A 21,967-nucleotide genomic window follows, 5' to 3' on the forward strand; every position below is an offset into this window, starting at 1 on the left:
TATATTTTATATCCTTGTTGTCTCACTTTGTAATACGTGATATATATATCTCTTTAACTATAGATTTATGGAATCCCTTTTTAAAGGCTTTGTAGTAAGCCATTTTATGGATGTACTGTAGTCTTTTAAAACTATTCTTCGATGTCAGGGATTTTATCTTTTATTTCATTCTTTTATTGTGGTAAATAACACATGAGATCTACCCTGTTAACAAATTTTTAAGTGCATAGTAAAGTATTGTTAACTATAAGCACAATATTGTACAGCAGATTTCATCTTCCTTCACTGAAACTCTATACACGTCAAACAGCAGCTCCACATTTTCCACTCCCCCCGGCCCCTGGCAGACATCATTCTACCTTCTGCTTCTTATTTTTGTTTTGTTTTGTTTTTTTTATTATGTTATGTTAATCACCATACATTACATCATTAGTTTTTTATGTAGTGTTCCATGATTCATTGTTTGCGTATAACACCCAGTGCTCCATGCAGAACGTGCCCTCTTTAATACCCATCACTGGGCTAACCCATCCCCCCACCCCCCTCCCCTCTAGAACCCTCAGTTTGTTTCTCAGAGTCCATAATCTCTCCTACCTTCTGCTTCTATGACTTTGACTACTTTAGATACCTCATATAAATGGAATCATTAAGCATTTGTCCTGTTGTGACTGTCTTATTTCACTTAGCATAATGTCCTCAAAGCTTCATCCATGTTGTAGCATGTAACAGGATTTCCTTCCTTTTTAAGGCTGGATAATATTCCATTGTATGTATATTCCACATTTTCTTTATCCATTGGTCCATTGATAGACATTTCAATTCTTTTTACCTCTTGACTATTGTGAATAATACTGTAATGAACATGCAAATATTTCTTTGAGATCCTCTTTTCAATTCTTTTGGATAAAGATTTGGAAGTGGGATTATTGTACCAGAGGCTAGTTCTATTTTTAATTTTTGAGGAACATCCTTACTATTTTCTATAGCGGCTGCTCCATTTTAGATTCCTACCAATAGTGCTCAAGTGTCCCAGTTTCTCTAAGTCTTTGCTAGCTCTTGTTTTGTTCTGTTTTTTGTTTGTTTTGATAATGGCCATCCTACAAGATATGAGGTGATATCTTATTGTGGTTTTGATTTGCATTTCCCTGATGATGAGTGATGTTGAGCATTTTTTCATATACCTGTTGACCATTTTTATGTTATTTTCTGATAAATGTCTAATCAAGTCCTTTGCTCATTTCTTTTTATTCAAATTATTTGGGTTTTTTTTGCTATTGAGTTGTAGGAATTCCTTATATATTTTGGATATAATTAGCCTTTTTTCAGATATATGGCTTGCAAATATTTTCTCCCATTCTATAGGTTGCCTTTTCACTCCATGGATTGTTTCCTTTGCTGGGAAGCTTTTTAATTTAATGAAGTCCCACTTGTCTATTTTTTATTTGTTGCCTGCACTTTTGACAACATTTCCAAGAAACATTGCCAAGACCAGTGTTATGAAGCTTGTCTCCTCTGTTTTCTTCCAAGAGTTTTATAGTTTCAGGTCTTACACTTAAGTCTTTAATCCATTTTGAGTTGATGTTTATATATGATGCAAGGTAAAGGTCCAGTTTTATTCTCTTGTACATAGATGTTCAGTTTTCCCAGCACTATTTACTGAAGAAACTATCCTTTCCCCATTTATAATCTTGATAGTCTTGTTGAAGATCATTTGACCATATTTGACCATATATGTATGGATTTATTTCTGGGCTCTGTTCTGTAATGTTGGTCTTTATGTGTCTTTCTGCCAGTACCATACTATTTTGATTAATGTAGCTTTGTAAAATGTTTTGAAATCAGGAAGTGTGAGGCCTTCAGCTTTGTTCTTTCTCAAGATTGTTTTGGTTATGTGGGGTCCTTTGTAGTTCCATATGATTTTTAGGATTTTTTTCCTGCAAAAACTGCCATTCAGATTTTGATGGGGATTGCATTGAATCTGTAGATCATTTGGGGCAATATGGACATTTTAACAATATAAGGTCTTCTAATCCATAAACATAGGATTCCTTTCTATTTCATTGTCTTAATTTCTTTAAGCAAATGTAATATTTTATTATACAAATTATGCACTTCTTTGGTTACATTTACTCTTAAGTATTTTATTCTTTTTGTTGCTATTGTAAATGGAAATGTTTTCTTAATTTCCTTTTGGATTATTCACTATTAGTATAGAAACACACTGATTCTTCTGTTGATTTTGTATTCTGTAACTTTGCTGAATTAATTTCTTAACATATAAGATCATGTAATTTGAACAGAGATACTTTTACTTCTTCTTTTCCAATTTGAATGCCTTGTATTTCTTTTTCTTGCTTAGTTGCTCTAGCAAGGACTTCTAGTAGTATGTTGAATAGAAGTAGTCAGAGTGAGTTTATGCTTTGTTCCTGATCTTAGAAGAAAACTTTCAGTTTTTCATTGTTGAGTATAATATTAAGAGTGGAGTTTTCATATGTGGCCTGTATTATGTTGAAGTAATCTTCTACCTCTAGTTTGATGAGAATTTTTATCATAAAGGATATTGAATTTTGTCAAATGCTTTTCCTCTAGAGATGATCATGTGATTTTTTTCCTTTGTTCTGTCAATGCAGTGTATCATACTGATGAATTTTCATGTACTGAAACATCTTTGCATCACAGCAATAGATCCCACTTGGTCATGGTGTATGATCCTTTTAATGTGCTGTTGAATTCAATTTGCAAGTGTTTTCTTGAAGATGTTTGCATCTATATTTATCAGGGATATTGGCCTTTGGTGTTTGTTTGTTTGTTTGTTTGTTTTTTGTAGTATCTTTGTCTGGCTTTGGTATCAGAGTAATGCTGCTTTTGTAAAATGAGTTTGGAAATGTTCCCTCTTTTTCAATTTTTTGAAAGAATCTGAGAAGGATTTGTGTTAATTCTTTAAATGTGTGGTAGAATTCATCAGTGAATCCTCTGGTCCTCAGCTTTTCTTTGCTGGGAGGTTTTGATTACTGATTCAATCTTCATACTAAATTAGGTATGTACATATTTTGTTTTTTCATGGTTTAGTGTTGGTAGACTGTTTCTAGGAACTTATTTCTTCTAAGTGGAGAATAATTTTTCATAGTAATCTCTTTTAATCCTTTGTATATCTGTGGCATTGGTTGTGATGTTTACTCTTTTATTTCTGATTTTATTTCATTTGAGATTTCTTACTTTTTTCTTAGTCTAACAAGGTTTGTCCATTTATCTTCTCAAAAAAACAACTCTTATTTTTGTTATGATTTTTCATTCTCTATTTCACTTATTTCTGATCTATTCTTTATTATTTCCTTATTTCTGGTAACTTTGAGTTTAGTTTGTTCTTTTTCTGCTTCTTTGAAGTGGAAAGTTAGGTTCTTTATAGAGACCTTTTTAAATATAGTTTACCACTGTAGACTTTCCTCTTAGTACTATTTTGCTACAGCTCATATGTTCTATTATGTTATGTTTTCTTTCTTTTTTTTAAAGATTTTATTTATTTGCTAGAGAGAGAAAGTGCGAGTGAGAGAGAATGAGCAAGAGTACAAGCAGGGGGAGCTGCAGGCAGAGGGAGAGCTGAGTAAGGAGCCCAGTGCAGGACTCGATCCCAGGACCCTGGGATCATGACCTGAGCTGAAGGCAGCCACTTAACCGAATGAGCCACCCAGGAGTCCCTTAGGTTATGTTTTCATTTCCATTTGTCTCAGGCCATTTTCTTTTCTTTTCTTTTTTCTTTAGATTTTATTTATTTGTTTGACAGAGAGATAGATAGCAGGAGCAGGAACACAAGCAGGGGGAGTGGGAGAGGGAGAAGCAGGCTTCCTGCTGAGCAAGGAGCCTGAGGCAGGGCTTGATCCCAGGACTCTGGGATCTTGATCTGAGCTGAAGGCAGACGCTTAATGATTGAGCCACCCAGGCGCCCCTCAGTACATTTTCTAATTTCTCTTTTGATTCTTCTTTGACCCATTGGTTGTCTAGGAGTGTGTTGTTTAATTTCCACATAATTGTGAATTTTCTAGCTTTCCTTCTGCTGTTGATTTCCAGTTTCATTCAAAAATTAGAAAAGATACTTGGTCAGAAAAGATACTTGTTATGATTTCATTCTTCTTGAATTTGTTTGCAACCTAACATGTGATCTGTTCTGGAGAAGGTTCCATGTGTGCTTGAGAAAAACGTGTTTTTTTGTTTTTTTGTACTTTCTGTTGAGTGGTATGTTCCATATATGTCTGTTAGGCCCATTTGAGTTACATGTTGTTCATGTCCTCTGTTTCCTTATTGGTCTTTTGTCTGGATATTCAATCCACTATTGAAAGTGGGGCATGGAAAACTCCTGCTATAACAGTGTTGCTATTTCTCTTTTCAGTCCTGTCAGTGGTTGTTTGATATATTTGGGCACTCTGATGTTGGGTGCATATATATTTATAATTGTTATATCTTCTTATGGAATTTTTATCATTTTATAATGCCCTTCTTTGTCGTTTGTGACAGTTTTTGAATTAAAATCTATATTGTCTGATAAAAGCATGACCACACATGCTGTCTTTTGGTTACCATTTGCATGGAAAATCTGTTTTCTACTTTTTCATTTTCAGCCTAGGTACCACCTTAAATCTAAAGTAGCTTCTCATTAACAGAATGTTATTGTTTAATTTTTAAAAAGAAATCCATTCAGCCGCTCTCTATCTTTTGACTATATCTTTGAATCCATCTACATTTAAGATAATTATTGATAGGAAAGAACTTACTATTAATATTTTGTTAATTGTATCCTGTTTGTCTTAGAACTTTTTTGTTACTCTTTTCATCTTTTGCCGTCGTCTTTGTTTTGGCTGATTTTTTTTTTTTTTTTTTTTGGTAATGATATTTTTTTTTATTTCTTTCTCTTTTGCTTTTGAAAATCTTCTATAGATATTTTCTTTGTGGTTTTCATGGTTTTTATATAAAATGTCTTGTCATTACAAGACTATTTTAAGCTGATAACAACTTAATTTCAATTACATACCAAACTCTTCCTTTTCTCCCACCCCCCAACCACTTGGTGTTATTGAGGTCACAAATTACATTTTTTATTTTGTATCCATGAATATATTTTTTAGTTATTTTTTATACTCTTATGTTTTAACCTCTACATCAGAATTAAAAATGATTTATACATCACCATTACAGTTCAATAGTACTCTCTATTTATCAACCTATTTACCTTACCAGTTAAGTTTATACTTTCGTGTGCTTTCTTGTTGCTCTTTAACGTCCTTTTACTTCAACTTGAAGGACTTCCTTTAACATCTCTCATAAGGCAGGTGAAGGGGTGATGCACTCCATTAGCTTTTGTTTATTTGGGAAAGTATGTTTCATTTTTGAAGTATAGTTTTACCAGGTATAGTACACTTGGGTGGCAATTTTTTCTTTCAGCACTTTGAATATATCATCCCATTCTTTTCTGCCCTGCAAGTCTTCTGCTGAGAAATATGCTAATATATAAAATAAATATTAAATATTAAAATAAAATTATGGGGGCACGCTTGCATGTGATGAGTCACTTTCCTCTTGCTGCTTTTAAAGTTCCCTCTTTGTCTTTGACTTTTGACAATTTGATCATATGTATCTTGGTGTGGACTTATGTAATTCATTCTATTTGGAGTCTTTTGGTCTTCTTGAATCTGCATGTCTATTTTCTTCTTCAGATTTAGGAAGTTTTCAGCCATTATTTCTTCAAATAAGCTCTTTGCCTCTTTCTTTCTTCTACATCTGGAACTTTGGGTGTATATTGGTGTGCTTGATGGTAGTCCATAAATCCCTTAAACTTTCTTCACTCTTTTTCATTCTCTCTCTCTCTCTCTCTTTTTTTTTGGTTCATTTGACTGGATAATTTCAAATGTCTTGCCTTGGAGTTCCCTGGTTCTTCTGCTCAATCATGTCTGCTGTTGAATTCTTCTAAAAATTTTCCAATTGGGTTATTGTATTCTCCAGCTCCTAACTTTCTGTTTGGTTCTTTTCTATATTTCCCATCTCTTTGTCTATATTCTCATTTTGTTCATGCATTGTTTTCTGAACCCATTGAACATCTTGTGATGGTTCTTTTCAATTCTTTGAGGTAATTCATATACCTTTGTTTCTGGACATTTATTTTGTTCCTTTGATTGAACCATGCTTCCCTGTTCATATGCCTTATAACTTTGTGTTGTGATCTACCATTTGATAAAGCAGCCACCTCTCTCAATCTTTACAGACTAACTATGTATAGAGAAAAGCTTTCTCCAATCAGCCCAGCTTGAGATTCTGCAGGCCTCTCAGACTTTTTCTGTGGATTTGTTTCTCTGGACTTGTGCATGTAAATTCCCAATTACATGGATTTACCAGTTTCTTGTTTCAGGAGCTTGTAATCTCTTGCTACCTCTGGTGTCTGTCTGCAGTATTGCAGTTTTTCCAGAGCTGCCACAAGCCTCCCAGGTTTTTGTTATTCTCTGAGGTCCTGAGGTTTTCAGAGTAGGCTGCATCCCCATCAGTCTGTGCTTTGAGTTGGGTGAGACAAAAACCAATCCTTTGGGTAGCCTCTCCAAAAGTCAGAGTGTTGAACATATGCTCCACTCTTCCCTTTTCCCCCAAGGGAGAGGTTGCCAAGCTCTATTGGCCTCTGCCTGCCACACCATGGGTCCTCTGGAGCAGATGCAAGCTGCCCAGGTCACTTGTGTTCTCATTGTCCCCCAGGCATCTTAGAGTGTGCCAAGCCCCATCATTGCTCTGACATAGGCAAGGCAAAAAACAATCCCTTTGGGCAGTGCCCCCAAACATTTGATGCATGTTGCAACTCTTGCCTCCCCAGGGAGAAGCTGGGGGCTGGGAGTTTTCTACCTATTGGACTGTGCTGAACTGTGGAAGGACTATTGTGAATAAGGGTCATGAATTTTTCTACCAGCTTTGATATGACTGGTTTCGTGCTCATTTGGAGTTCAGGAGACTCTTAACTGATTTCTGGATTTCTCATTAAGGGAATTGGTCTGTGCATTGTTGAACCAGTATCTCTGTTGGAGGAGGAGGATCTGGGCCTTCCTCTGTCACCATTTTGCTGATATCACCTCCCTTGAGGTTATGGGTTTTAAAGCCATCAGCAACTCAAGTAAGGTTCTTATAATTATAGAAACAAAAAATAAGTAAACTACTAGACATATAAGGTAATTTCAAACAATTCTAAGTGTTTTGAAAAAGTAATATAGGTTACATGATAGAGAATTGCTGCCTTGGCTAATTAAATTGGGAAATGAAGGAATTCGGGTATTTTAGCACAACCCGAAAGATAGGCATCTGTGCATAGATGTGTGAATACCTGGGAGAAGGCATTCCATGTAGAGAGGAAAGCAAGTACATGATCTGACTTATGACTTAAAGGGATCACTATGGTTACCCTGTGAGGAATAGATGTAGGTGGGCAAAGTCAGAACCCTGGGGGAACCTGGTAGTCTAGATGAGGACAGAAGCAGTGGATGTGATGAGATGTGGTCAAGGGATATTTTGAAGGTAAAGCTAACGGGATTTGATATGAGGTGTGAGAGAAAGAAGTGAAGAATGATTCATAGGTTTGGGGCCTTAAGAACTGGAAAAATAAAGTTGCCAGTTAATGACAAGAGTAAAATTCAGGTGAATCAGGCTTCAGGGAGGAGCTCAGGGTTCAATTTGGTATATGATTGGTTTGAATTGCCTTTCAGACATCCAGGTAGGGAAGTAGTCCCAAATGAATAATACATTTGGGGATTATCACACATTGATGATATTTAGAGCCTTGAGTTCAAATGAAGTCACTTAGGAGTATGGACGGATGGAGGACAGAACCATAGGCTTAAAGGTGAGGGGGATGAAACATCATTCAGGGAGACTGGAGGAAAGCTAGAGAGTGTGGTGTTCTGTAGGCCAAGTGAAGACATGCTGCAAGGTGGAAGAGATTAGTTGTGCCAAGTGCTACTGCAATGTCTTACTCTCTTTACCATGACCTGTAGTATGCAGTTAGTGCTCTATCCTGTGTGTTCACAATAGTGATCATTTGCGTACTTAGAAATCAGTAAACACAAAATATGCCACGAACAATTCTTGAGCAGTTAGCATTACACTAGACACCTACGCCGTGTGTGACATACACACTGAAGACAAGACCTGATGACTATTTGGGATACATTATATACATATGGATAAAATAAACAAGATGTTCACCCAGCCTCAAACTTATGAATGGATTCTTTTAAAAATTTTATTTATAAAAGTGTTTATTGCTTGGGACTTCCCATATGTTTTCACATAAAAATAATACTATAAATGACAACTATGTCCAATGCTAGGCAACCAAAGCTCTAATACAACTAAACTGTATCACCAAGATGAGATAGTGGTTTGCCAGGTTAATTATTGTGTTTACTTATTTTGAACTAGTGATCTATTCAGCCTCTCTATGCCTCAGCTTTTGTGGAAGGTAAATAATATACATGTGATTCCTGTTAAGTGATACCATATTGATAATGTTCACAGGGTTAATTTTATGAGATGGTGAAACACCTCAGATCTTGCACTGCTGGTTTCAAATAGTTACTTAAGGAGACAAAGCTACCTACAGGTCATCCAATAGGTGCACAGCAGGTGATTAAAAATAAAAAGTGAGTGACATTCAAGTGTATTCAATCATCTCCTGATGCCAACACTCTGGACCCTTCAGAGACTACATGTTGCTTTAATGTGATTATGCATTTCTTTCTCTCTCCCTGCCCAGGTTAAACCTATCATGTTCATCCCACCAGCATAAACACATGCTTGGTTGGAAAGAGCTTGGGGGCAGGAGAAGTGAAGATCACTAAGGATGTTGGGCCAACTTGATACCTCTCCAGGCATTTGACCCATCCCCCACTAAATGGGGGCAATGGCATCTTCATACTCTCAGCCTCTGAGCAGAGAAGACCCTCCGGTCTTGTGCTTATCATGTGCATTTTGGAGTATCTTCTCTTCCATAGGTTGCTGTGCTCTGAAATGCTCTTGAGATTGATATCCTTGTGTGAATGAAAATGAACAATACAGCATATGTGAATGACTAATGTAGAAAACATGAGGAAAGATGCCAGGCTCATTTTCAGTGCTGATGGTTGTGATGTGACACTCTTAAATCAGTCTGAGAGGTGCCCGAGGGAGGGGTTTAATTGCATTTTTGTGCAGTAACTACTGGACAGGTGTCAAAGGCTAGCTCTATCATTCCAGTTGGCTTAGAAAAATATAAGAAATTCTATCAGGTTCCTGTTTCTCAAGAAAATGGATTTCAACCAATTCAATATTTGCTATGACTGGTGAGTGTATGGGTGTGTAATTGAGAAATACGGGGAGAACTTGGAGGAAAGCTAAGGATGGGTATGAATCACTATGTTTGGGGAAGTTATTCATATACTATTTTTGCCGTCTTGATTTTGTGACATTGAGCCAAGAAATATAAACATATTAAGCAGTTTTGCCAGACTTCCTTTTCTCTGTGTAATGTTAGCAAATCATTAGTAAACTTACTCTGCAGTGTATTAAGAAATTTTGCCTGGAACCTGAAAGCGTAGCAATTTCTTTTAGACTTACTAATGGCTATGAGTCAACTCAGTTGAAGTAAGAAATACATAAATTTTCGGTGGAGGGGGCTCCTGAAACAGAGGAAGTGCCAATCAGAATGCTACTGAAATGTTTTAGTATTGTGATATTTTGCCTTTACTGATGGCTGATTTGGGTTATGGGAAGTTTGATTTATTGGGAAATTTATGGGAAGTTTGATTAGCTGGCCACGTTGTTGGTTATGTGTGTGTGTGTGTACAGAGCCTGAGATTTTCGATCCTTGCTATGATCTTTTAGTTACAAATTCAGAAAGGGCAGGGGGAAAAATCATTTGTTTTTAAAACGTATAATAAAAAAAAGTTGCCTTTCTGTGGAAACTTGAATAATTTCCCCATTTCCCCTGTGATTACTTTTATATAGGTATAAAGCACATTTTAGTTTAAATTTGTATCTGTTATGGAAATATAGGCTTAAGTGTACTGGAAAATCAAATTAATAGAGATCAGTGGTGGCATTTTACTGAAAAAGCCATCAGAATCTCTAAATTTGGGAGTTCTATGGATGCATGTAATTGACAGAGGAAAACTCCCTTTACTCTGTTTTGGGATGTTTTTTTCTCATCAGTTTAGAACTTCAGGCCTTAAAACAGTGCATGAATAAATGCTGGTTAGTGTTGTATGCCCTAGGCAAAATGGTATAAAAATATTGTCTTACGTGCTGTGTCTTCTTGATCTCAGTTTTCTGCCTACTCAAATCCTATTTTAAGGACAACCTCTTTTAAAAGAGCTTCCTAGATAGAGTGACTATGACTTGAATTAAGTTCCTATCTGATTCTTCTAGAACTGTCTCTTCTTTGTTATCTAACATTTATCTTTTCCTCTCTACTTGCTCTTTTTTTTCTTGTCGAGTTCTTGTTCTACCTCCTTCTTTCTCCATATTTTCCTATTCTTCTTTAATCTCTTTTCCACCACCAATGCTGAGATGAGGTGGAAGGGGTCAAGAAGATAGACAGAGGGGCACCTGGGTGGCTCAGATGGTTGAGCGTCTGCCTTCGGCTCAGGTCATGATCCCAGGGTCGTGGGATTGAGTCCCGCATCGGGCTCCCTGCTCCTTGGGAGCCTGCTTCTCCCTCTGCTTCTCTCTCTCTCTGTCTCTCATGAATAAATAAATAAAATCTTAAAAAAAAAAGATAGAGACTAATATTCTAATTGAATATTAATATACCATAAAATAATATGGAATCAAGGAAAACATGGAAAAATGCACATCTGGGGAAATGCAAGTTTCAGTATGCTTGCTTCACATGTATTTTCCTGGCTCTCCAGAGTTGCAGGGACTCAAGGGTCTTAAGCATATTTTATCCTTTCTACACCACAGCGGCATTTCACACCAGGCTCAAAGCAGAATGGAATTTTAGTGTTTCACATTCAGCCCTTGTCTGATGTATAAATCATCTCCATAACAACTTTGCAAATGGTCATTTGACCTTGGATACAGTGATACAAATTTATTCATTAATAAAGGGTTGGTTATGTAAACTATTTTACATGTAACTACTCAGTGATGTATCGATGACTACGAAGTAAGGTGTTAATGTCTTCAAAATGCTTGGAGCATGTTTATGTTATAGGGAAATATTTGAACGCACACTTAATGATTATAACTATTAACAGAACCAAAAATGGAATATATGCATATTGCAAAAACTGTTTTAGGGCCTGTGAGTGATCTTTTTTATTCTTATTTTTCCAAATGTCCAGTAATTTGTATATTCATGTTAGGATTAAAAATATCTTCCAAAGTGGATATAATCAGGGAAGACAACTCTAATACCAAGAAGTTTGCCTCTTGCTCTGGGCTCTGTGGGTGACATCCATCTCTAACTCTCTGTTCTTTCCTACTCTGGATTTTAGGCTTCTTTTTTCTACTAATAGGAAATAAATTTACACTTTCAAAAGAGAAAAAAAAAGCTGTACATTTCATTAGTGTGTATAAAAATAGCTTTGACATGCAATGGTATAATCCCTAAATAGAAGGAAAGACATGGGAAGGTAAGCAAGATGTTTACTTTTAGAGCTGCTTTCTAAAGTCTGGGTATGTGGAAACAGCTTACCTTAGGAAATACTGTCTTTTTTAGATTATAAGAATTAAGTTTTTGGGGGGTGCCTATCTGGTTCAGTTGGTAGAGCATGTGACTCTCGATCTTGGGGTTGTGAGTTCAAACCCTATGTTGAGTGCAGAGTTTACTTAAAAAAAAAGAATTAAGTTTTTTTGTTTATAAAAGGATGCTTCTTTATAAAAAGTTTCTAATGTGTGGTTAAACGTAGGTAATGGATTACTTGGAAACAATTCAAGGATTTTGAAAAGCCTTTTAGAGAAAACATGAAATGTATTTTGATTCAAATTGTTTTCAACAAGAACAATAGATTAAAAACATCATTGCATATTACCTTTCTCACTTAAAAGATATACCCTGAAGAAACCATGAAAACTTGCTTCTTTACCAGACTCTAAATATAGAATGATTTAATCACCTGTGTTCTGTATAAAATATGCAAATGTACTACTCCATCCCTTCTCCACAGAAATCAGAAATATATTTTTTAAAGGGAAAAAGATTATCAATGTTAGATTTTAAAAATCTAACCTTTGTCAGTTCTTAAAACAGTTTATTTAATTGTTGAATATAATTTTGGGTTTTCTTTTTCTTTTTAGAATTTATATAGATTCCTCTATTTCTCCTAGACAAAACATGTATCATCTTCATATAACTAGAATTTCTGAAAAATTAAGTTACATGTAATGTGTCTCAAGTTCACTTATCAAATTGGAGGCTAGAATGTATATTAGTATGGAAATTTGATATCAAATGGTGAATATATAAATTTACTTCTACAAAATATAAACATCTTAAGTATTAGATAATATCCCTTGACTTTTCAGATATGTGCAAAAGTTGGACACGACTTGAATTTCCAATAGGAATTCAATAGTTATTCCATGTTTTCTCAGAATAGAATTCTCAGCCATATAGGGTTTTATTTAATCTGAGAAGTATACATTCTTCAAGTGGAACGGTAAGCAAGACCATAATTGATTGATATTATGTTTCCTGCTAATGGGAATTAGCTTTAATGATGAAAGTAATAGATGTCACACTGAAATGAGAGTTAGCATGTTATTACATACTATTCATGAAAACATAAGTGCCATTCTTTTGTATGCTAATATGAAGTTGTCATTTTGTAGGCCAAAAAGGGCTTAGATATTGGCAATTTTATATGGTTCAACCTAGTACTATCATTAGCTGAGAGCTGCCACCGGAATAGTCCCGTGGAGCAATATGCTAATACAGTGTGGTTTTCAAGAAGTTGTTTGCTCCCTTGTTGGATTGTCAGTGGTCCCAAGTGGTATTCTGACCAAAATATTATCTCATACAAGAAAGCCAAGGTCATTACTTTAGTCTCCAGAATAGTGTGAAAGGATAAAAAAGTGAAGAAGATAGGTTTGGTCTCTGGACATTTACCCCAGTGGTATGAAGGATGTACAATGGGCTGCCTTTGTATGTAAGTTTACAATAAAGCTCTATAATGCTACTTCTCTGTTGAACTTAATTTGTTATGTCGCAGAAGCAGCCCCAGTGATTAAGACTACTACATGTTACTGACATGTTAGTAGTACTGACATATTAGAGGAGAAGCTTCTTGTACAAATGATGTCTGTAAATAACATTTCAGATAGATATGGCCAATAAAGTTAAAACACTCAGGAAATGGATAAACAAATGTGACTCCTCATTGATTCAGATATGCCAGTCAACCAGGGCAGTATGTGAATTATGAGCCTGTAAGAGTAAAGGCCATTTCGAGATCATCTCTGGTTTTATGAGCTGGACCTTTCAAAGCAGTTCATATCATCCAACATTAGGTGATCATGGTGTTGACGTATAACCAGAGGTTAAGAATGAGATGAATAGCAATAACCTTTGGCAACAGTATTCGTATGTTACTACATATAACTGATGGATGATAATTATTTTTTGGTATAACAATAAATAGTAATGATACCTACCGTTGTATCTTCTCAGAAAATTCTTTGGCAATGAGAACATCATTTATTATTTTGCTTTTCTCATTATTCATGTATTTCTCATTCTTCAAGTATTTCAAAATAATCTTGCTTACATACTTCGAGTGTTCAGATGTGGCATTTTGAGTGTGTGATTTGACTCCTTTCCTAAAGACTAGCTTCCTCTCAGGATGAAACTTGTTCCCCCACAAGGAAATAATGGCAAAAAAAAAAAAAAGGTGTATGATTGTTTCTTACAGAAATTTGGCAAGATAATACTTATGTTCTTCTTTAAGCAAGTTTGTAATAATACAGATGTCAGTGTAATTATAACTGGACTTGGCCATTATATCAATTTATTGGGAATAGTGTTCTTTTCCAAATGAGAAAAAAATGACATCAATCTTAAATACCAAGTTAAAAGAAGTTGCCAGGGCACCTGGCTGGCTCAGTCAGAAGAGCATGCATCTCTTGATCTCCGTGAGTTCCAGCCCCATGTTGGGTGTGGAGATTACTTAAATAAATAAATAAAATTTAAAAAGGAAGTTGTCATTGGACCAGTTATGCATACATCATTGGTGTAACTCAGATACTAATACCTGATAGCTGTAATTTAGAATTTTTACATCACTTAAAACTTTCAAATTATTAATGTGACTTTACTTTTAGGATTACAGGTATGAAAATATATTTTAATGAAATCATGATTACAGTATAAATAGAGGAGGAATTTGTGGAAGGCATTCAGAACATTCTGTATTGTTTTGATGAACGTGAACATCTGAGCCTCTGAGTAAAGGGGAGAAAAAGCAAAATTAGAACTTCTGGTGTCACCTGTATTTTAAGATCCATGATATAACCTACTTTTAAAACAATATATTCTTTAGGTCTTCCGTGGGGTTATTTAATTTTCAACACATTTTCCTTCAATGACATAATAGCTGGTCAAGTACTTTATAACACATGAAAAAGTTGTTCCTAAGCATTGGACTCACGGAAACATTTTCATGATTGTCAGTGATTGCCTTGCGTTCCAAGGTTGGTCTCATACAATTACAAATAAGTGTGTCTTACCAGTGTTTGGTGTCAAAGCTGAATATAGTTCCAAAATGCCAAATGACACTGAGACAACTTCTTCCAATTCAAGAGTGCACAAAATCACAGTAGAACTCTGTGAACTTCTGTTCTAAAGACATCACTGTCATGGAAACTCAGATTATTCATCATTAATTTTATGAGTAATTACCTTTATCATCTCAATGAGTACAAAGCTCTTAGAGCTCTATTTCTGAAGTTTCACTCATACTCCTGACTAGAACCATGTATTCAACTTCCTTTTCTTAATGCACATTCTATGATTGTCTATAAGATCAAAATTAAATGTGAATCCAAACAAGATTATCTTATACTCTTTCTATTGTAGATTTTAAGTTTGGAAGTCCTTCTTTAATCAGCACTTCAAGTAATTCTGTGTTAGGATTAGATACGTAGGACCCAAATTTCCTTTACTCTAAACAATTCAACTTATTTGTAAGTTGTCAACATGACTAGATTGTTTACAAAAGTTACCTTTCATGGAAAAATGAATTTTTATTATTGATGAAGTGATTATTACTTTAGTCACATAATATGGAACATACAGAAACAGTTCTGAAGAAAGCATTTGTGAAGTGCTTTGATAGTCTGAATTGATGTTGAAATTCAAGACTCTTAGATCTATCTCAGTATACTTGCCAAGGGCAACCATTTCCTGTGGATATTGACCAAGAGATATTGTACAAAAATATAAAATAAATTCACAAGAATATTCCAAATAGCCTCGTGGTAGACTCATTCTCATAGTGACATATTCCCAGTTCCATCTCAAGCCTCTGTTGCAATCATCACAGTTCTGTGGTTACTATTTAAAACCCACACGTTATAAGACATTACTGTTTCTAAGTCTACATTTACTTCTTTTGCATTTAAATAATTTGTGGATGTTATCCAAGTGTCTGGGTAATGTTGCATCTCATCATTGTTAACAAAAGAACGGGCTAAAATAATAGTGCGGACCATGTAGGCTGTTTTAAGTCAGTTGTTGAAGAAATTACCTTGCTTCTAATCAATAAAATAATTAATTGTATTTAATGGGGTGGAGTCTAAAGACATGCCTTATCTTTTCTCATTTATAACTATGTAACCCAGGACCCCTGTGTGGCTCAGTTGGTTAAGCACCTACCTTTGGCTCAGGTTATGATCCCAGGGTCCTGGGATCAAGTACTGTGTCGGGCTCCTTGCTCAGCGGGGAACCTGCTTCTCCCTCTGCCTGCTACTCTCCCTGCTTGTGCTCTCTCTTTGACAAATAAATAAAACCTTAAAAATATATATATATATATATAACTGTCACCCATGTCTTTTTTTTTTACTTCTCTGTTGTTTCCCCATTGCCTAGCATCATAAACAATTGATAAATATTTTTGAATGAATATGTTAAAGAAATGTCTAAAAATATAAAAATATACTTTGGATGTAATTACAATGTATCTAAATCCACCCTCCTTTTCCTTGATATTTTTACTGGCAGCATTAGTTTTTCTGGGAGTTGCAAAGCTGGAGATTACGAGCCTGTGCTTACAATGTTTATGTGCACCTCCCTTGTGTTTGTTGCTATCTGAAAATATTTCCAAAGACATTTTTAGATTTTTCAGGTTTTATTTATCCGTCCTTTTTATTTGCTTGCTCTTATAATTATTTAATTAAATGCCATTTTCTTGCCAGTAGTCAGTATATTTAATGATAAAACACTAAAACATTGAGGATTTTATGCTACAAAAAACAAAGTCTGCTTTCCTTATTTTTATTTAACATTGCTCTGGAAATACTGACCAATGTAATAAGGGATGAAAGGTAGTAAAACATAACTTTTGGAAGATGAAGAGGTGAAATGCCATTATTTGTAAAGCTATAAGCTTGCCTACTTTGGTTCTCCAGGTACAAAACAATATGAAACAAAGTTCAGTATACAGCAGTGGTTCTCAAGATGTTATCCCAAGACCCTCTCAGACGTCTGATGAAGTCAAAGCTATTTTCTTGAAAATATGAAGTTGATTTTGCCTTTTCCACTCCCCTTGTCTCATGAGTTTTTCAGAGGCTATGTGATGTGCTCTCCAGTAAGCTGAATGCAGAAGCATATAATCGAATCTATTTTCTATTAATCCAGAAATTTTAGATTTTTTTTTAAAGATTTTATTTATTTACATGACAGAGAGAGTGAGAGCCAGAGAGCATAAGCAGGGAAGAGGCAGAGGGAGAGGGAGAAGCAGACTCCCCGCTGAGCAGGGAGCCTGATGCAGGGCTCTATCCCAGGACCCTCAGATCATGACCTGAGCTGAAGGCTTAACTGACTGAGCCACCCAGGCGTTGATCCCCCCTTTTTTAAAGATTTTATTTATTTATTTGACAGAGAGAGAGAGAGATCACAAGTAGGCAGAGCAGCACACAGAAGGAGAGGGAGAAGCAGGCTCCCCACTGAACAGATACATCTACATATCTGGCAATGATTAAGTTAACATGGTAATGACAAAGAAAAACTATACATAGAAAAATATTAAGTAAAAATAGAGAATACATTTCATATATTTCATAAATCCAACCATGTAAAAAGTATAACAAAATACCAGGAATAGATACTTTAATACATTAACAATAATTATCTCTGGATTCTGGAATTATGAATAAGTTTTGTTATCTTTGTTTTGCCTTTCTGTATTTTCTTAATTTTTTACAGCAAATATGTTATTGTTAAAATTTTTTAAAAAGCATTACCATTCAATTAACTTTACACAGAACCATTAAAGTTTTAATTTGTAGGGTAAAACAAATCAGACAAATGAAATTTTATATTGCATTTCAGTTCCAGATTACATGCTCTTTTCCATCTGACAGTAACTTCCTGGGGTAGTGCCTTCCATTTTCACAGTGTAGTTTTGTCTGTTTGCCAGTAAACTAACCTTAAACAAATCACTTTACCTCTCTTGGTCTTTAATTTCCTTGCCTATCAAATGACACTCCTTCCAGTTTTATAATCTGGAAATTAAATGATAAAGATTTCTAAAACTATACACGGAAACATCTTTTCCTACAATCTGTATGTCTCTCTTTTACTACACAATTTTCTCCTAACATATTCTCTTCCGTGTTTTGTGCTTCTGGATATTCCATCCCCTGCTCAACATCTATCTGATGATTGAAGGGATTATAATGTCATCTTTCTGTCTGTCTCTCTGAATTACTCAAGGCAGCATCCAGATCCTAGTGTCTCTATATGAATATTGTTGAGTGATTGTCATCTATGGGTCTTTGGTGATATTTTGGTGATGCTATGATATTGCCATAGAATTTATAAAAAGTCTGCAGAGATTCTAAGAATCTAGATATACATGGACTAACTGAAGTGGGGTAGTGAATTGCTATTGCCTTTCCTTCTTAGCCTGTTTTGTTGGACCTTATTAATAAATACACTGTACAGTTATACACAACCCTGGCTTGGCTGTATATGTTTAACATTCAAAATGATGAGCACTTTAGAAATATTTTTTGATGAAGCTATTATATATTATTCAAATTGTAAGTTTGCAATCTGGTATTTTAACTCTGTGGTGCTTACTAAAAAGCATGGCTGTATTTAGTAGTTAATTCAAATTAAGGCACTGAATATGTTAGTGGATGAGATATAAATGTATATTGGTACAATATGATGTGCTCCATACAGATCCATTCACTTGATATCCAATACGATTTTCTTATCATTTAACTTGTTACATTCTTTAGTATAAAGCCTTAATCTATATTGTATACTTCAAATGGAAAACCAAGCCTTAGAATTGATTCTCTTTGTCTAATTCCTCAACTGGGGTGAAATATACACTGTTTGATGCCTCTGTGTGATTCATGTGTACTGATAAATTTCTTTTTAAACTTGCAGCAAATAGTGGCAGCAATAAATGCAGGGATTATACCTTTAGGAAACACCTCCAATCAAATCAGTCACTGGGATTTGGGAAGTTCCTTCTTCTTTGCTGGCACTGTTATAACAACTATAGGTAGGAGACAACTTACTTTGTTTTTTAATTTTGGTACAGCTTGTGAGCTAAACTTCATGTCTGAATTTTTCTTTTACAGTTGGTCAAATTGGTCTATGGAAGGTAGAAAGCTAGATTTTAGTAAATTGATTTTGAAAAAAGGGTTTAAAAGTTGAACAAAGGAATGATGGAAATGGATTAATTATTGTACCGGAACACTAACTTAAATTTAACATGCATATGAACCCGGAGAGCAGAGAATTTGAGTCATTTGACTAATGAATAGTAATGTCAAGAAATGTCTTGAAATGATGATTTTTGGGGGGCAAATAGTTTCAAATTTTCCTGCATCTTTGACTTTTTAGTGTAGAAAGAAAAGATTTGAGTACAGTTTTGACATTCTTTTCATGAAGTTCTTGTTTGATATCACCTTTTTCAATTTGCAAATTTTAACTCTACATTTCAACGGATTGTTCCTGTTCTTATATGCTTGTCTATTATGATTACTTCAGGGATTTTAAAAAATACATTGTTTTTGCAGTAGTGCAAATGTATAAAAAATTGACACTGAAATATGAGGATTACAAGAAGAATTTAAATTTAAGCGCTTGCTGTTTGCCTTCTATTCACATTGTTTGTTATAATGTTAAAAAGGACCACATAGTGGAACACCATCTCTTTTTGTGTTGACTATGCATTCACTTAGCATCTTCTAGGAAGCAGAATGGGTATATATACATGACTTTTCTTCTGGTAATTAGTCATTCAGTGCCTAAGAAATATCCAGAGGCTAGAAATACAGACCCCATAGTGAAAACCACGCTTGCCATGCTGTGGGGATTGGGAAAGGTTACAGCTGTCTTTTTTCATGGAAGGAGGTGGGTTTAAAGCATAATTTTCAAGATAGGGAAGGAACTGACTCATCTCAGTTATGAAGGAATTTTAGGTGGAAGAAGTCTTCCCTTCTCCGTATGCTGGTGATGAGATTTCCTCTCATGGGCCTGGTGTCTGATTTTGGGGTGTGAATTATGAGTCTAAAAGTTTTCATTTTATTATGGGATGCCATTGACAAATTGTGGAGTAGATAAGGTTTTCAAATCAGTGCTTTATATCAAACTCCTAAATAAGAGGACATGGAGACAGTGTATGGATGAACTCTTGCCTAAAATTTTCCTTTGAAAAACGTTTGTAGAGAGTCTTGTCATTATCTGAATCCACTGTAATGCGTCTTTGTGCCCGATCACTTTCCAGTGAAATAAATACCTGAGCATGTTGATTTTTGCCTTTGTGACGGGGTCAGGGAACTATATTTACTCTTACATTTCCACCAGCTAGGTCAAAAGTTGTGTGGCTGTGAAAACCTGGAAGAATGGCAATCTTGATTTCTAACCATAATAACAGGTTAACTTTGGAGCTTAGACGTCTTGGCCCATTTCTACTATGGAAATAACTGTTTATTGTGTAGACTACTTAGAGTCTAGAAGTGGGGGAGCCTCACAGACTGAATGAGAATGGTTTGTTTCTGCCCCATGAAAACTCAGAAGTCCAAGTTCTAACTCATCATGACCACTGCTGAATTATTCTGCAAGAGACTTAGTCATTATACTGACTTACGGTTGCATCATGTGTTTATAAACAGTCTCATTTTTCAAATCCCAAATTCAGTAAGTTTTGCAGACATATACTTCCACACATGAAAAAAATAAACCATTATTACCAGCCTTACCCCAAATTATAGCCATTAAGCACAGGAGCTGATTATTCTGGTTGTTTAGGTAGTTGCCCGACAGCCCAGATCCCTTGCTGTTCTATCTCAGACTTTAGTCTTAAATGGATTAAGTCACTCCAGGTCACCCACATTTCCTCCACGTCCTTTTACTCCTAGGTCAAGGTCATCTCCTCTGACTAGATTATGGTCTAGGGCAGGATAAAAATTTTGCCTTCTTTTATACGTGTCCATTTGACATCTAAATCACCATTCAGTAGAATTCAAAGTATAGTTATTAATCTTCATATTGATAATAATCGTGTGAGCTTTGAAGTGGTTTTTAGCAATCCCAGAAATTTTAACCCCTAGCACTAGCTGCATTGCATTAGTCATTTAAAAAAAGAACTTGAGACAATTTTGGAGGATAAATTGCAGTGGCTTTTATGGGGTGCCTGGTATAGGCAATGCTTCACGGAGCATTGTTAGCTGCAGCTGTCCAAGATTCGTCTATTCAGTGTTACCAATTTGTCTAAGAAGCCACAAGCACTCTTATTGTTAATGGGAAATATGCCCAAGGGAAGTTCTATTATACAAAATAGATTATTAAAACTTAAGGCCTAATTTTAGAGACTCTTCATATATCTACACACTCTTTCCAAAATCATACACTTCCAAACCCTGCACAAATTCCATTCCACAGTTGCACAGACTAAAATCCAATCTTGACTGTTCTCATTCCCTCAGACCTGACTTCCAGTCCATCAATCAGTTCTGTTGGCTCTGACTTTAAAGTACATCCATAATGTAACCACTACACACCATTCAAACTGCCACCATTTTGGTCCAAGGCAGCATTGTCTCAATGTCAGCATTCTTGCAGAAAGAAGCCTTCTGCTGAGAGCATCTCTGTGCTCTCCACCTTGGAGCAAACACTGTACTCCTGCCCGTCTCACCTAGTAAGATACACGTTCTATGAGGTTAGGAATTTTATGTGTTTGAGTCTTTTCTGTATCCCCATGCTTGATCCATAGTGGGTGCTTAACAACTGGAATTAATAACAAATAAGCATTCTAATGGTATGAACTGTGGCCTGTTGTAAATTACGTAAACTAAATTGATACATATTACACTACATTCTTAGCTCTTTCAACAGATTTTAGTGCCAGCTTTTTTGCTAGTTCATTTATTTATTCAACAAATAATATAGCATTGTCACTCTGCGATTATCAAGATAAAAGATAAATTACTTGAGCCTAAGTTGTGTCCAGACCAGTCAGGGAGGCCAGTAGACAAATAGTCATTTATAATATAGAGTGCCACATGCTATGGATTAAGATTATTTAATGGGAATCTATAGGAACTACACTATAGGTAGATACCGGGAGGGGCAGATGGGTAAGGAGGGGACAGTGCTTTCCTTTTCTTAGTAAACGTTGTCCTAGTTGAGACCCGAAAGAGAATTAGGAGTTTCCCAGGTGAATGAAGGTGGAAAGGGAACGTTGTAGGCATTGGGAGTTCATGTGGGAGAGATTAGGGCCAAGGAACA

At 35.5% G+C, this 21,967-nt stretch overlaps 1 protein-coding gene across 1 annotated transcript in view; it reads left to right on the forward strand.

Annotated features, from left to right (window-relative positions):
- The window catches only part of KCNK2 (potassium two pore domain channel subfamily K member 2), a 142,781-nt gene that overhangs the window by 18,579 nt on the left and 102,235 nt on the right, over positions 1-21,967 (forward strand). Inside the window, exon 3 of the mRNA XM_028121578.1 lies at positions 18,617-18,734. Coding sequence (XP_027977379.1) covers positions 18,617-18,734 — 118 coding nt within the window. The remainder of the gene's footprint in view (positions 1-18,616; positions 18,735-21,967) is intronic.

Source organism: Eumetopias jubatus, unplaced genomic scaffold (assembly GCF_037043125.1).
Source record: "Eumetopias jubatus isolate StellerSeaLion01/CBP00866 unplaced genomic scaffold, mEumJub1_p1.0 scaffold_12, whole genome shotgun sequence".
Taxonomy (NCBI): Eukaryota; Metazoa; Chordata; class Mammalia; order Carnivora; family Otariidae; genus Eumetopias; species Eumetopias jubatus.